Consider the following 17,667-nt stretch of genomic DNA (forward strand, 5'->3'; position numbering starts at 1 on the left):
CGTTGTCGTATGTGTCCGAAGATTTCTGGAGCAGTCCACGACTAGTGTTTCCTCCCACTTCACGCTTTTCTCCACGTTTCTCCCCAGCAGAAGACTGTTTAAAGAGAAATCCTCGTCTGTTTGCTGAACTCGTCACGACGTTGCCGACACTGAAATGTTAGAACTCAATTCACACACCAAGCAGTTTATTCCACTGGAGGAAAACATATTTCAGCATTAATGTGCGACTGGAGGGAACATTTAAGACGTTTAAAATGACTCCTCCTGAAATGATCAATGGCGTCTCGTGGTTATCGCACAATCTAGTTCTGATGATTTGTTAAAAACACAATGACACTTGGTCCACTTTCACTGTATGTGTGTTCTGGTAGTTATAAGTGTGCAGGCCATACTTTTAGTCATCTAAACCCCAAAACCTGTCAACATCTCATTACTTTCACTGCAAGAAAGTGCAAAAATAGAAGGAATTGTCAGATTTTCAGATTTCCAACAGCCCTTATATCTCCATAGGGGTACAGAGGAACATTTCCAGCAACCATCACTCCTGTGTTCTAATGCTACACTGTGTTAGCTAATGGTGTTGAAAGGCTCACTGATGATTAGAAAACCCTTGTTCAGTTATGTTAGCACATAGATAAAAGTGTGAATTTTAATGGAAAACATGAAATTGTCTAGGTGACCCCAAACCTTTGAATGGCAGTGTCTATCGTAAGTTGTGCAGGTATTGGCAACACCTGTGGACATTTTGAAAATGCTGTACATGTTGAATATGGATTTAACTTTTGTTTGTTCCTTAGTCATGATTTATGGCATTTTAACATGTTTATTCTGCAAAAAAAAAAAAAAAAATACAATTTTGAGTTCCATCTCCTCCTTCATGGTTGTGGTTTCTGTAAAGGTGCAGGACTTTATATTGCAGAGAAAAAAAACAGGGTTCTGAGAGGTAAATTGCTCATAAATCCTGTTCATGTGTTCACATCTTAACATTAGTTTTAAGTTGAGTTCGTCCTTCAGCAGCTGAACATAAAAACAAGTCTTCTAATATCAAACTCTTTCATGTTTTTGACCTCTCTGGTTCAGAACCTCCACATGTTTTCCTCAGTTTAGCTGCTCAGCCTGAACAGATTTCACATATTTGTGCCCACACACCTTCAGAAGCAGCTTCCAGTCTTTTCCCACCTCTGCAGTGTCATTAATAGCAGAAGTTTAAAACTTCTCCTTGACGCCTGACTGCAGTTATACAACATCTGTGGTCATGCAGGTGATTGATACGTTGCCTAATTTTGGTGCCCTGACAGTGATTTGTGTTGACAAGTGGCTTTTAGAGCCCTGCTTTGCTGTAGCCTCAGCTGTGATTGTGGGTCTTGAACTGCAAAAAGGAGTCTGAAGGAAGTTTAGAAGCTACATTAGACGGCGTGTATTTTATATAACATGCTACTAATGTCTGAGCAGATTCTCAGTCAGTCAGGTCGTATAATCGTAGGTGTTTCAGTAGAACTCAAGTCAATGTTGAGTGACGGATGTTGAGCTAAAGTGCTTTTCAAGAAAGAAACAGGATTAAAGTTGTGAATTAACCAAACAAGTTTATGACCTCCAGTATTATTTATTACCTGTCTGTGTTATTTACGAACACCTTGGAATTACAGCAAAGTTGATTTTCTTGAATAAATTCTAAACTTTTCCTTCGGTTTTTTTCTCAAACCAGTGGAATGAAGGAACCATCATTTCATCTTCTTGAGAAGTACACCTGTACAACATAGGTAGCAAAAAGAAGAATTTCTGTAATGATATGAATGAAAAGTGCACAACTTCAGGAATGAAACAAACTTTTTAATGTGCCATACAAAAGAACAAGTCAGAAGTCCTTCATCTAGAACAGAAAATGATTAACTAAGTATGCACAAGGTCTTTAAAGTTGTGCTGAAGCTAAAACCTTTAACCTTTTGATGCACAGCATTGGTCAAGAGATACCCATTTTCCACTGAATATGGGCCAATTGTGACCCATGTTGTGCATCAAAGGGTCGACTAGAACCAGAAAGACTGTGAAGCAGATTCAGTAACACAGTAGAACCAGCGATTTTCTTTCAGCCTACAGTCACATTTTTGTTCCTCGACTTAAATTTAAAGTGCAGTCTATCAAATGTGTAGTGGATCTCTGAAAAACTGTGCATTTTGATACCTAGAAAAAGTTACTTAGAGTGATGTGAGACACTTTCAACCATGCAATAGCAGCTCCTTCAGAATTGAAACCACAAAACAGTTATCAATAATCAAATCGAACTCCATCACAACAAATGGACTTGGAATAAGAAATTGCACATTAAAGTAGAAAAAATCTGCATCATTTCAGGTATAAAGTGTTTAGAAAATATGTACAAATGTAGAGTGCTTCCTATTTAAGAGTAAATGCAGCGACTTTGGAGTCATCTGGTGTAAATGTGGACATAATAGCATTTCAGGAAAAGTAAAAGCTGAGGAATAGAGTTGATTAAATGATAACGGTATTTAAGTTTGATTAAAAAAACACTTATTTGTTCAGAGTTAAATGACAAACTGACACCTCTGTCAGTGAGGTGTGGAGATGGAGACTATTAGATTAGCTTGGCATGAAAAGTTGAAGCAGACAGTAACTGCAAATCTGTTTGATCCAGTTTTCAGTCTTAAAGGCTCCGTGCTTCACTCTGATCTCTCATTTAACTCTCAGCAGAACATCACAATACAAAATGATGAACTATTCCTTTAAATGCCACTTAACTAGCAGAATATTAGTGTCTGTGCTCTACTCTAAAACTCTGTAAATAGTGAAATACTGAGAACTGCAGATTAAATAAGATTACTTAAATTGGTTTCTATGTTTTTGGACATAGAAGAATATTCTCCTCATTTCTTAAGACAAATAAAGGGTGTACAGTTGTGTGGAGGTGAATTATTTAGCCATCCTGGAGCGAAGACGCCTCTTAATGATCTGGTGGTCGCTCTCCTTCTCCTCCGGCTCTCTGCTGATGATCTGAAGCAGGGAAAAAAAAATGGAGCAGATATTAAAAACGGGGGTACTGGTGCGCAACAGCAGGGTTGTAATTAAAGGGTACAGGCGCCTTCTTTAACAACCAATCAGATGATCGGGAACCTAATTTAGTGGATCGGCAAAAACAAACTGATCCAAGTGCTTATTAAGGCACTCATTCATGCCAATAACATGGAATAATTACATGTGCAAGAGCGTTAACTTTGACAAAACTATGAAGGGTCAGTTCCCAATGTTATCTACATAAACAATGCTGAGAGCGACTTGCGTTTTTAAGATGTTGCCCATTTCAAGAGTAAGACTTACTCAATAGGGATTGTTCTGGCTGTTTACTTTCAATACAAACTTGATGAACTTGAGTTGGAAGTGGAACCTGAACAGCAGGTACTGGTCTGTCTGTCCAGGTTTCAGGTAAACTTCAACATTGAGGATTCAAATGTGAAGAATCCAAAAAACAGCAGCTTGTTTTCCCTCATTTTCTCCTTCAGGAACTTGATGTTGCGGTCCGCTGAATTCTGTGAAGGTTTCTACTTCTTGGCTATTTTCTGATCTGACTGTCATCCACATATCTGAACCAGTACCGGGCTGTTGTTGCCTTGACACACCTCAGGACTCTTCTTTCCACCTCCTTCATGTAGAGGTCTGACCAGAAAGGGTGACACTAGAGAACTCTTAGCACAGTCATGCTTTAGTCTTTACTCACTGTAATGGAAAAAATGTCCATAAAAAGGAACAACTCCCAGCCACTGGTTGAAATGTGTGAATGGCACCAGGGTCAAACTCAAAGTCCAAGAAATAGAAGCCTTTTTCTGTGAACATTAAAGATGGAAACCTCAACACTGAAGTTTATCTGAAACTTGCACCCAAAGACCAATATTTACAGTCGGACTCCCACCATTGACATGGATATAAGTTATCAGAACCCTATAGCACCGGGTTTTGAATGTCCTACCAACACAAGTAAAAAAGCACCAAAAACCTATAGGTACCTCAAATGGACCTTCATGAAGTCTGCACAAAGATCCATAACAAACTGAACAATATCAAAGAAAGGAAGAAGAGTAGAATAGGTAGAACAACAATATGTGTAGCTGGAGAATCTCAGAAACTAAGGGGGATTTTCTCCAAATACATCCCAGCAGCATTTTGAGACAAAAACTGGCTCATCATAAGGACAAACAGCCAAACACAAGCTGAGCAGTGTTTATACATCCATTCCAATGGACCAAGGAGTGTACAGACCTATACATAGGCAACACTAAACAGATCCACAAGCTGAGTCTACACTATCACTTATTGGCAGCATACAATGCAGTCAGTATGTGTAGATAATCAGTCATTCAATTCAAGAAAAAGAAACTGGACTGTTCTTTTTTTTGATGTTTCACCTTCATTCAAGGGTTTTTTCCTCAGTTATTAACAAATGGGAGTCTCAGATATACTAGTATACTGTCACCTCTGTGTCACCTCAAATGGCTAATGGCCCATTCACAGCTCAGGACTCGCATGCCTTGAAGTGTGAATGCAGGGCTCCAGACTAACTTTATTTCTTAGGAGCACAGTGGCCCCTAACTTAAAATTTTAGGAGTGCAACCAGGAAATTGAGGGGCGCACACCAAAATCGACTTGCAAAATGAATATTCACATTTCCTCTCATTTTAACTGTATTACTGATAAATACTTTCACAGTAAATGCAGAAACTATGTTTTCAATTCACATTTTATTGGGCAGCAGTTGACACAACATAAGAAAAGCACTCAGAGCGCAGTACTCCACCAAGGCTGCTCAGTTGATGTATAATTTCCAACAGATGAAATCTTTAATAAAAATTACCTTGTGCTGAGTACAGGCATGTGTTATGCATGTGCATGTTATGTATTTATACCGAATCACGTGTAAATTACTCTTAGAAAGGTCTGCTGATCAGTTCATCACTTTTTGCAAGCCTTTGTTTTGCTAGTGTTAAAATAATCGTTCCCTTCAGGCTTTTATTTTGAAGACGCATTTTTAATGCTACAGGCTTTTATTTTGTGACCAATTCAGCGGCACAGGAAGTGGTTCTCTAAGAAGAGGTTTTTTTGACATGACGAAGATGCTGCTGAAAAGTCCGAAAATTCACGTAAAGACGAAAGAAAACGGTTTCACGCTGTTGCCGTATAGCAAAGGATGTGTCTAAACTTAGAAGCAGCTGGAATGGGGACAAGAAAGGAGTGAAGGACAGAAAGGTGAATTTGTGTTCAAAATAAGGCTGAATGTAAATAAAGGCTTTGTGAAACATCAGGAGCTTCACCATTATTTCCCCCCCCCCCCCGCCCTCACTCTCCTTCTTCTTCTTTGGTGTTCGTCTCCTTTCTACTTTTGGAGTTGGTGTTGGTTGGTAAACCTGCTCATTTGTGCATTACTGTCTACTGGGCTGAAGTGTGGAGCAGAAGTTTGTCAGCAACAAAAAATACTCAATAGTAATTAAAAAAAAAAAGAATCGGGAAATTTACTGGTCGCACATGCGCGAGTAGATGAAAAATTTACTGGCACGTGCTCAAATTTTGGTCGCAAAATGTAACCATTTAGTCGCAGTATGGAGCCCTGGAATGGTTGTGAAGCTGCCAGGTCAAGGATGACTGAAGGCGTTAATGGAGGTGTAAATTTCTGAGGAGAGATCTCAAGACTGCGTTACAAGAACTTGATTAATAGTCTGTTTAGAGATGGGTTCTTTCATTCCTGGCGTAAACCATCTGTCTTCTTTGTGCACAATGTCTAAAAAAAGACACCAAAACCAGAAATCCAATTGCTGTTTACTGGAGCTGAAGTTTAACCACCATTCACGCTTTGAGTCATCCGAGTCTTAGGTTGTTGACAAACCTCAGTCACAGTCATGTGGGAGAATAACAAGCAACAGGAGTCCTTAAATAGATACCTGGGTCTAACACAGAGAGTCTGCTGAATGGGAGGTGGAATCTTAAAGAATCAAGAAGCTGCTTCCCAACTAAAGGACCTTTGATTACATTGACCTGGATGACTGAGAATCTAGAAAACATTGCATGTAATTATAAACTGATCATGATCTACTGATACATTATTAAGTTTATCCTAGTTGGAGTTCTAGCAACTATGAATCTGATGAGTAGCAGATGAGTGGTTTAACTGACACCACAATGTGCTATCATTGAAACTATCCAAAGTGAGGTACTATTACTGCTAATGAGTGAAAGGCCGTGCTGGTTCTGCTCTTTCTGGAGCTGCTGCTGTTCTATCAGTTGCTTTGCTGCTTGCTAATGTGGGGGCGGCATGGTTCAGTGGGTAGAGTGGCCGTCTTGCAACCGGAGGGTTGCCGGTTCAATCCTGGGCCCGTCGTGTTCATGTCGAGGCGTCCCTGAGCAAGACACCTAACCCCTAATTGCTCCTGATGGGTCGTGGCAGCTTCCGCCATCAGTGTGTGAATGTGTGTGTGAATGGGTGAATGTGACGTATCATGTAAAGCGCTTTGGGTACCTTGCAGGTATAGTAAAGCGCTATATAAATACAGACCATTTACCATTTAATGTCTTGTCTCCCGTTGCACAAAATGAATCATGAGAGCCTCCGGATGTTAAGGTCAGGTTTGAAATGTCACAATTTTTGCTATGACTTCAGTCAAGCAACTGAATTTGGCCAAGGTCACTAAGTGTTATCATATCAGAAACAAGTCTGTTTTTAACACCACATTTGAGCAATCATGGGTTTAGGAGATGGGTGTATGAGGAGTATTTCTTATTAATCATTTCCTAAATCTGTACACCTGTGATTTTTAATTGGTAGATGCAAATACAATTCTGAACATGTATATCAACACCTAATCTATATTGTTATTGATACCTTGCTTGGAGAAATCTAAACATCTTTCTACAATATGGTAATAGAATGCACATCTAAGCTCAAGCTAAGATACAATCTAAAAATGAATGCGGAGTGCCTCGTACCTCTAGATCTAACTCGTACATCGTCATTTGGACGTGACTCGTGTCTAAATGATGAGTAATTTATATCTCTTACATCAGAATCTGAACATCAATTGAGCATTTCTCAATGTCAACAGATTTTTGAATCTTCACTGATGTTTGTGGATTGTTTTCAGACTGTTCTAGTACAGGGAAGACGGCGTGTTTGCAGTAGGCGGCGGTTATGCAACATTTATGGATGGCAGCCACCGTTAAACTAAACAGAATAAGAAGAAGGCCAAACAAGAGGCATAACTAACTAGCTGCTTCCATGGAGCAATATGTCCTCTCATTCCTTTTTTGGTAGTTAACTTTTTATCATAGAAATCTATTTTTATTCACACTTATTCATTCAAAGAGGCTACTCAGAGCCAGACTTTATGAACTCACTTCAGAACATGCTGTGCTGGCTTCTTTTTGCCCAGTTAGTGTCAGGGAAGTCAAACTAACCTCCTCCTTACTTAGGATTAATCCAAATCAACACAGGTATTTCTGAAAACACTAAAGAAGCAACTGAAGTGCAGTCAAGAGCCAAACCAACAGGTGACGATGCAGCCTTAACCTTAAAGCCATATCAGCCCATTAGAATAGCACAACTTCTGTTTATCAGTATAGTGGAGCTAACATGTACGTGATCACTTGACATTTGGAGTGAAACCGGAGAGCTGATTATGGTACAAAACAAATTTAGCTAGATAATTTATATGCACAGCAAAAGCTAGCTGTGTTGCTTAGCTGGTAGCTTGTTGGCTGGTGAACCTACATTTGCTTTCTGTAAAAAGTTGTGAAACATTGTGTCCATTACTTTGGAGGTCTTTGTTGTGTCACGTGATATTATTTGGCGGGCTACAATTACCCTGTAGCTTTGCAATATTATTGACAGAATCAGTAATAAAAACGAAGCTAAGCACTCGTTAGCATTTGGGATCATGTCCTATTGCATGAAGGAGTTTGTTCAGCGATTGTGCAATATTCCTACCGATTACAGTGTAGGATTGAGTGTCATGAAGTCCGTTACAGCAGAAAACTTGCAAATGACTGTTAACTTTTCACAGACAGACATTTTTAGGTTAACCAACCATGCTAAGGATTAGGGTGCTGGCTATGCTTTGTGGCAGGTCAGCTTGCAGACTGATGCCATTGATTTCCACCACAACTGCTTTTTTCATTTGAAGGAAGCTTTCTGACACCGATATAATTAAACAAGGAGGAGGCCAGCTTGACGTTTACTCACATGTTGAGCTGTGTGTCATCTCTGATCACAGCAGGAGAGAAGACAAACACACACAGCAGCTTTTTCTAAAGGCAGAGTTCAGATGCTGTTTGCTCGTTAAGTTATGGCTCCCAGTTACTTTTAATAACAGATCTGCATAGGCGGGTTTTGGGTGACAGAGCGCTAGATTTGTCTCAGATCAAGCCACAAACATCAGTGGAGCTTCCCAAACAAACATTGTTTAGTGAGTTATTAATGATTTTACAATTACACTCTCGTTATTTAAACACAAATCATGACATTTTACAAGTCGTGTGCCCCCTGCATTTTTGGATTTTGCATAAAACTGCAAGGTAGAAAAGTTTTAAAGGAATGCACACAAATATGTGGAGATAAAATAAACATATCTTCATTGAAAAATGCTAAGGTTATGTACAAATGATGACATATGAGTCACAAATTAGACCCGACGTGCCAAATGCTTAGAATCCAGCACGAGCAGTCACTTTACAACAGATAAAAAGAGCTGAAAACTAGCGAAAAATTGGACTTAAATCAGCAACTATGATCAAAAACATGAGACAAAAGTTGTTTTATGGTTTGTGCTACAGATATTTTGGTGCCAAAGAAGTACTGAGTTTGTTATCCAGCTCTGGTGATACAGTGTGAGAGAGACTTACTGGGTGGGAGGGCATGTCCATGGGTGAGGAGATTTCAGGTCTGTACAGTTTTCTTTTGTTCTTTTTGGCTCTCAGGCCGAGGGAGGAAGTGGAGGCTGCTGAATCTGCATCGACCCGACCGCTCACCAGACTCATCATCTTCTTGGCTGCAGAGTTGGAGACAGTGACAGAGGGAAAGATGCTGAACAGAGGGCAGAGATAAATTTATTGCACTTTTAATTTTACATTGTTGAACTGCTCTGTTGTTAGAAGTACTCAGGGTGTCCGGATCCCTCTGAATAAACCATTTCAACTGTAGATTTAAGGCATTAATGTAATTACTATAAACAAGGAGGAGAGACTGATAATCAATTCCCGTAAAAAAAAGAAAAAGCAATAAATTTGTCCTTCTGATTCTAAAAATTTAAGACTTTTATCCTCTCATTAACATATTTACCAGCAGTGCTGCACACATTTGAGACTGCCAGGGAGGGAAAGACTGACAGGAAGAGCAAAGTGTTGGCGGTAAAATAACGGAGACAACCGAACACTGAAGGTGAGAGATGAAAGATGGAGGGACAGGATGAAGGGAACAGTGGAAGAGGAGGCGAGATGGAGGGAAGATCAGATGGTGGCAGACAACGGCACCCTTGCTTTGGGAACCCCGGGGCGACGATGAATTGAACGAGAGAAACTGCCGGTCCCCGAGGATAAAAACACAGAGACGACTCCGGTTGATTCCAATATGTTCGCCGCCTTAACTTTCCCCTCTAAGCCATCATTAGTGTCCCAAACTCGGGGTCCTTGCCCGGGTGTTTTGTCAAACCTGCGTTATCCTTCGGCAAACGACTCCGGCAGGGGTGTCCTTGTGTGTCTTATGCAAGTTCCCAGCTGTAGATTTTTTAAATTCTGAAAACCAATCTGAGCAGTAATATTGCCTCCTGGACACAATCAATAAACGACTGGATGGGGGATGAATGTAATGTACGCCATATTCATGAGCAAAGCTTTGGTGTTTATGAGCGTGTGTGTGTGTGTGGAGAGATTGGTTACGAAAAGCCCCGATTAAATAACGCTGGTGTTCTTTTTGATCACAGTTTGAATGCCGACGCGTTTTAAATACTACCCAAACTAAATTTTATCCTCTCTGAAATATTGCATCAGCAAAGAACTTGCTGTGAACGGTGGCTATAGATGAAATGATCCACACTTTTCATCATTAATGGCCTTCATTACTGCAGTTTGCCTCTAGATGAACTGCAAATCGCATAGAGACCTGCATCTGTAGAAGGGCATCAGGCATTATTTTTTCATCGCATTTGGTCAATTATTGGTTTTTAAATAGACTTTGGCCCTTTCCATTGATTCATAAAAAGACTACCTAAAATATCCTTTAAAGGTTCTATTGTAACTAAATCTCTTTAGACACGAAAATAAACAGTGTTTCTCAACACTTTCATGAAATAACTCCTTACACATGTATACACACGTGGACAAAATTGTTGGTACCCCTCAGTTAAAGAAGGAAAAACCCACAATTCTCACTGAAATCACTTGAAACTCACAAAAGTAACAATAAATAAAAATTTATTGAAAATTAAATAATCAAAAACAGCCATTACTTTTGAATTGTTGATTAACATAATTATTTAAAAAACAAACTAATGAAACAGGCCTGGACAAAAATGATGGTACCTCTATAAAAGATTGAAAACTATTTGACCAGAGTGACATGATTAACTCAGGTGTGTCATTTAATTGACATCACAGGTGTTTCCAAACTCATAATCAGTCAGTCTGCCTATTTAAAGGGAGACAAGTAGTCACCCTGCTGTTTGGTGAAAAGGTGTGTACCACACTGAACATGGACAACAGAAAGCGAAGGAGAGAATTGTCCCAGGACATCCGAAAAAAAATTATAGACAAACATCTTAAAGGTAAAGGCTATAAGACCATCTCTAAACAGCTTGAAGTTCCTGTGACAACAGTGGCTCATATTATTCAGAAGTTCAAGACCCACGGGACAGTAGCCAACCTCCCTGGACGTGGCCGCAAGAGGAAAATTGATGACAAATTGAAGAGACGGATCGTTGGAATTGTATCCAAAGAGCCCAGAGCAACCTCCAAAGAAATTAAAGGTGAACTCCAAGGCCAAGGTACATCAGTGTCAGATCGCACCATTCGTCGTTGTTTGAGCCAAAGTGGACTTCATGGGAGACGACCAAGGAGGACACCACTGCTGAAAAAAACTCATAAAAAAGCCAGACTGGAATTTGCAAAAATGCATGTTGACAAGCCACAAAGCTTCTGGGAGAATGTCCTTTGGACAGATGAGACCAAACTGGAGCTTTTTGGTAAGGCACATCAACTCTATGTTCATAGACTCAAAAACCAAGCATACGAAGAAAAGAACACTGTCCCTACGGTGAAACATGGAGGAGGCTCAGTAATGTTTTGGGGCTGCTTTGCTGCATCTGGCACAGGGTGTCTTGAAAGTGTGCAAGGTACGATGAAATCTGAAGACTATCAAGGCATTCTGGAGAGAAATGTGCTGCCTAGTGTCAGAAAGCTTGGTCTCAGTCGCAGGTCATGGGTCTTCCAACAGGACAACGATCCAAAACACACAGCCAAAAACACCCAAGAATGGCTGAGAGAAAAGCGTTGGACTATTCTAAAGTGGCCTTCTATGAGCCCAGATCTGAATCCCATTGAACATATGTGGAAGGAGCTGAAACATGCCATTTGGAGAAGACACCCATCAAACCTGAGACAACTGGAGCTGTTTGCTCATGAGGAGTGGGCCAAAATACCTGTTGACAGCTGCAGAACGCTCATTGACAAATACAGAAATCGTTTAATTGCAGTGATTGCCTCAAAAGGTTGTGCAACAAAATATTAAATTATGGGTACCATCATTTTTGTCCAGCCCTATTTCATTAGTTTGTTTTTTTTAAATAATTATGTTAATCAACAATTCAAAAGTGATGGCTGATTTTGATTATTTAATTTTCAATAAATTTTTATTTATTGTTACTTTTGTGAGTTTCAAGTGATTTCAGTGAGAATTGTGGGTTTTTCCTTCTTTAACTGAGGGGTACCAACAATTTTGTCCACGTGTGTATATGCTGTTTCTGTTGAACTGTTAGTGGATAATTATACACTGCCTGTCCAAAAATAAAGTCACCACTTAGATTTAACTTAGCAAATAGGTAAGAGCCTTCCACTGGATTACTGCAGTGATGAATACATTTCAGCTGCAACAACTTCTTTAACCCTAGCTGATGCAGTGAGGAGCTTCCCATTTCTTTAAAAACCATGTTGGAAGACATATCCTGTGGTCATGGATAGGATGTTAATATGTCTCAGAAGGGTCAAATTATTGGCCTGCATCAAGCGAAGAAAAGAACTACGAAGATTTCTGAAAACTACTTATATCGGGTTAAGAACTGTATTATTGAAACCTGGAAGGAAAGTGGTGAACAATCATCTATGAGGAACAAATGTGGTCAGAACAAACTCGTAGATGATCGTAGGAAATCAACGGTAGAACTCACGGCTGAATAGTGAAAGCGAAAGCATTTCCACACGCACAATGTGAAGGGAACTTGAAGGATTGTGACGAAACAGTTGTGCAGCTCGAAGAAAAACACTGATCAGTGAGGCTAATCAGGATAAAAAGACTTCAGTTTGCTCGGTAGCATAAAGATTGGACTCTGAAGCTATGGAAGAAGGTCATGTGGTCTGATGAGTCCAGATTTACCCTGTTCCAGAGTGATGGGGGCATCAGGGTAAGAAGAGAGGTGGATAAAGTGATGCACTCATCACATCTAGTGTCTACCAGCCTGTGGGGGTTAGGGTTATGAACTGAGGTTGGTCAGGTTCAGCAACGTTATGTTCCCAAAGAATGAGGTCAGCCGACTACCTGAATATACTGAATGACCAGGGGCCTCATTTATAAAGCTTGCGTACGCACAAAACAGGGCTAGAAAGTGGCGTACTAGAAAGTGGCGTACTAGAAAGTGGCGTACGCCACTTTCTACGCAAAGGCTGTGATTTATAAAAACAAACTTGGCGTGACAATGTGCGCACCGGTGCGCCAACCTTGATTCTTGATGCTTCCTTACGCACAAAACAGGGCGTAAATCACAAACTTTGCGTAGAAAGTGGCGTACGCTGTGTACGTTGTGATTTCTAAAACAAACTTGGCGTGAGAATGTGTGCACCGGTGCGCGAACTTTGATGCTTGCTTAAGCACATTTTGGAGACAGAGGGAACGGCAGTGCCGGAGGGTGAAGTGGCGAACTGAAACCAGATTGATCTCAAACCTTTATTGTCATCACATATTAGACTTGTAGAGCCGGATAATCATAAACCCTCATTGTTGTAGATGTTCATATAGTGCGTCATTCAGCCGACGACTGTATTTGCAGAACTATGTTCATATATCAACAGGGGCGGATTGAACGTTATTTCATTCGGTCGTTTGACCGAAGGGCCACATCTGGGGCCGGTGCGGTGATCTTTATTAAATAATTTTGTTTACTGATCACCCGGCGCCCGTATGGCTCATCGGGGAAAGCAGAAGACCCATTTGCAGGGGTGGTATCCGACGCAGTGACCCAGGTTCGATTCCTGCCCGCGGCACTTTTATGCATGTCTTCCCCTTACTCTTCTCCCCATTTCCTGTCACTCTTCACTGCAACCATCACAGTAAAAAGGCAAAAAGAAGTAAAGAATTTTGTTTATTTATCCATATGCGGCCGAATGGGATGAGCGTCCAACCATTAATCAGCCCTGTACAGGCTGTATTTTTGGCGTACGCAAACTTTAGTATGGATCCTACGCAATGTTTTATAAATGAGGCCCCAGGTCTTTACATCAATGGAGTTTTTCTTCCCTGATGGCATGGACATGTTCCAAGATGACGATGCCAGGATTCATGGGGCTCACACTGAGAATGAGTGGATCAGGGAGCATGAGATGCCATTTTCACACATGGATTGTCCTCCACAGAGTCCAGACCTCAGCCCCGCTGAGAATATTTGGGATGTGCTGAAGAATACTTTGCACAGCTGTCCGACTCTCCCATCATCAATATAAGATCTTGGTAAACAATTAATGCAACTGTGGACAGAAATAAATACTGTGACATCGTAGTTTATTGAAACGATGCCTCAGCTAGTGTGTGTTGTTGTCAGAGCTAAAGGCGATTCAATGAAATATTGGAGTGTGTGACTTTGTTTTGGATGGGCAGTGTATTTGAAACTGCAGGAAGGTGTGTCCAAATAAACTACAGAGTGTGTTTGCGGTGATGAAGAGGCAGGTTGTCCTTCAGAATGCATCAATCATGTGGTTCAGCAGTTGTTGGACAGCAGTGGAGCTCTACAGCAGAGAGAAGTGTGATATATCAGCCTTTAATCCACGCACACACACAACCTGTCAGTAGATACGTTCATTTTTGGTCTTTTCTGTGGGATTTGTTGTCATTACCACCACCATTTTCCCCCCTCTTTCATTTTAAGAAAATCTCTTCAAAGTCCTCACGCTGACCTTTCAGTCATTCAACAGACAACAGCTGCCACCACCGGGTTCTTAAAACCCGGTGCATTAATAACACCTCAGAGGCTACGTCAGGCAAACAACTCCAAGCGCCTGGGGTTGTTTGACCTGAGGGTGACATTGGCAGAGCACCTTAGAGTTGAAGATACACATTCAAGCGCAAAATTATTCGTACCAGTGTTGAATTTTGATTTATATTGAATTTTTATTTGACTAGTGGGGTGGTTCTGCCTGAAAACAACAAATGTGACACTGTGGCAGATACAGTAATGATGAATTTGAACTATTTATGTATCTTTTGCTATAACTACAATGAAATTGTTCTTATTTTTGCTTGTCTCTAGTTGGATTTAAGGCTGAAGATTTACTTTGCATTACTGGTCTTCAGTTCCCCATTTAGATTCTTGATGGGATTCAGGTCTAGACTCAACATGTTGGCATTGTTTTCTATTAACCGGTTCTTCAACACTGTCTGTATCAGCGCTCGATTTAGACGGTCGCCAGGTTGCCATTTCCAACTAAAAACCGATTTTAGCGACCAAAAATGACAAAAAACACGCTGGTTAGGGGCGAAAATATTTTGATTTGGGCTACTGACCTCCAAATCCAAGTCTCAGGGATGGCAATTTTCCGCGGATCAGCGGATTTCCACCGATTTAATTTCAAATTTGAACACTTTATTGTCGCTGATGTTAATGTCGTTAACATCGCGAGACTCCGTCGGATCCAGAACCAGCCCAGAATGTGGTGGCGGCATCCGGAGGACAGCACCAACTGAGCCTGAGCACCGCGAACGGAAAGCACCAAGCCACCGGAGCTGTCATTTTTAACTCGGCGGGTCCGCCGGCTGCTCTCCCCGGTCACAGACTGCTCAGACTCCCCGGCTGGCTAGCTATCCCCCGCTAGCTGCTCGGCTAACACCTGCTGCTCCTCGCCGCTCATCTGCCCGGGACAAACCGCACCTGTTCCGGCTGTCAACGTCCCAGTCGCCCGCTAGGAGCTCCGGACAATGCCCTGCTCATTCGTGGGTGACTTTTCATGGCCGTGGGGGGTTTTAAGGCACACTTTGCCCAGCGACCAGTGATAGCTCGGCGGCTCCAACTAACAAGTTGACGTGGAGGAGGAACTGGACCCACCCCCCAAAAAAAAGTAGGATTAATTTTTTTGGCCACTAAAAGTTGATTTTGGCTCCTAAAAATGTCTAAATTGACGTATGTTGGTGGCCCAAAAAATGTCATTTGGGCGACCGGACCTCTCGGCCTTAAATCGAGCGCTGCTGTATATTTCACATCTTTGTCTTGTTTGAAGGTCCAGTGCTGCCCAAGGACAAGTTTTTTTCTGCGGCTTTCCTTCAGAATCTTAATGCAGTCCTGGTTTCTCATGATGCCATTGACTTTGACAAGGCTGTCTAGTCCATCGGCTGTAAAACATCCCGAAAGCATAACAATACAATACTATGCCTTTTCCAAAGGGAAATTCAATTGTCTGGCCTCATCTCTTTACTTTTGAATAAAACAGTCTGATTGCTGATGGGAAGAAAGACTTTCTTTCAGACCTGCAGTGCAGGGATAGGAGCCGTCCACCGATGTTTTGTTGTCCACCGAGGCAGATGTGAAGTGGATGATCCAGGTTTGTCAAAATGGCCTCCATCTTTTTATTAAGTGCCTGTCTCTCCACCTCATCCTCCAATGTGTTCAATTTCATTCCAACCACAATCAATCCCACCACGTTTGACCATGGAGATGGTGTTCTTGGAGGTTTAACGCTTCTCCATTCTTTTCATGCCATCTGATAAAGAAATGTTGCTTTCTTTGTCCAGGTGAGCTTTTGGTTTGCATCCATGGAGACCAGCCTTGGATACCACACTGCTCAGATTCATCAGGATGCTTTTGGTGTTATTTTTTTTTGCAGGGTGGAATTTCTTGTCCTTCTTGATAATGCTTTGGACCCTGGTCTCTGGCACTTGAAAGCACTTTGGCTTTGTAGCCTTTCTTTGTGAGCAGCAGCTCTCTCTCTCAGTGATGGACTCTAACAGCAAGCACACTAATCTTTTCGGTTTTAGCAATTTACTTAATTGACTAGAAACTGACAAGTGAACTACTGCATCAGCTGCATTTATAGAGTATTAAAGTGCTGTAGAACTTGGATCATCATTTAGAAGTGTTGAAGCTGCATTTTCTTGACAACAAAGCATCACCTTAGAGGTATAAGTAATTTTAAAGATGACATTTATAGTAAATGTGTAAAAAAACAATCTTTGACACCTGAAACACAAATTACTACCATTTGTAATTTGTTTATGTCATTTATAACCTATTGGTTCAATAAAAATTCAGCATAAATCAAAATTTGGCAAGGTTATGAGTAATTTTGGGGGTATACTGTCAGATCAAATATTGCTAACAGAGAGGACAACAGGATAAAACTAGAGGAAGCTGGAACCTTTATGAATTAAGTCTTAAATTAGTATTTTAAACATCATTTTAGTGGAAAAGCCTTGTGGATCAATTGTAATGTCTTACTAAGCTACGGGTTTTTCATATGTTGTCATGTGTAAGCATCTCTACAAATAAAGATTCTGATGTTTTCTTGTCTTTGTTAGAGCTGTTTTTGATTTCTTGCCATTATTCTGATTTGCACAACATTTTAAATTGCACAAAGGAACTGGAAAGGTGTGTGCACTTCCTGTACAATTAGTTCTGTGCATCTCAGGAAACAAATCTACTGTAGTTATATTCACATCATCGTATCAGCATTCTGTTGCTGTACTTGATTACAACTGTTCATATTTGAAAGAAAGATTATCTGCAGCCTCTGGTCTTCACCGCTCTTTGCTTCCATAATTCTCTCCAACAAAAGAACTACAAGTTGAGTATCTGCCACAGCTGACAGTCACACACTGACCTTTAGAGCCGAGCAGCGTGGGGGAGCTCTGCAGGAAGTCTCCGATCTTCTGCAGCGTTCCTTCCTTTCTGCTGCGGATGCTGCTCTGGGAGTTGTGACGAGCCGCTGGGGCAGAACTCTAATTACAGGACAGAGAACCACAGTTAGTCTGACACCATTCACAGTGTGGAGTAAGCTGGAAAAAAAAGGCTTGTGGTTCATCGAAACAAACATATCAAAGGCAAGTTGAGTAAGATCGTCCAGTTTAAGGTATTTCAAGAATTCTGTTTCTGGAAAGCTGCTACATACCTGAGCTGGAAGAGGAGATACTACAGGTAATCAATCATGTTC

General features: G+C 41.0%; 1 protein-coding gene and 1 long non-coding RNA gene across 3 annotated transcripts in view; one reads left to right on the forward strand and one right to left on the reverse strand.

Moving 5' to 3' along the window:
• Nucleotides 1-1,809: 1,809 nt before the first annotated feature.
• Nucleotides 1,810-17,667, reverse strand: part of LOC110970813 (kinesin-like protein KIF20B) — a 98,034-nt gene continuing 82,176 nt past the window's right edge. For both annotated transcript variants that reach the window (XM_051959748.1, XM_051959747.1), the window contains 3 exons: nt 17,338-17,455; nt 8,896-9,041; nt 1,810-3,009 (listed from right to left, as the gene is read on the reverse strand). In XM_051959748.1, coding sequence (XP_051815708.1) covers nt 2,929-3,009; nt 8,896-9,041; nt 17,338-17,455 — 345 coding nt within the window. In that variant the 3' untranslated portion in view covers nt 1,810-2,928. The remainder of the gene's footprint in view (nt 3,010-8,895; nt 9,042-17,337; nt 17,456-17,667) is intronic.
• LOC127537477 (uncharacterized) lies at nt 14,848-17,027 on the forward strand. Its single transcript, XR_007947135.1, has 2 exons — nt 14,848-16,062; nt 16,253-17,027. It is a non-coding gene; the product is annotated as an uncharacterized LOC127537477 (long non-coding RNA).

Source organism: Acanthochromis polyacanthus, chromosome 15 (assembly GCF_021347895.1).
Source record: "Acanthochromis polyacanthus isolate Apoly-LR-REF ecotype Palm Island chromosome 15, KAUST_Apoly_ChrSc, whole genome shotgun sequence".
NCBI lineage: Eukaryota > Metazoa > Chordata > Actinopteri > Pomacentridae > Acanthochromis > Acanthochromis polyacanthus.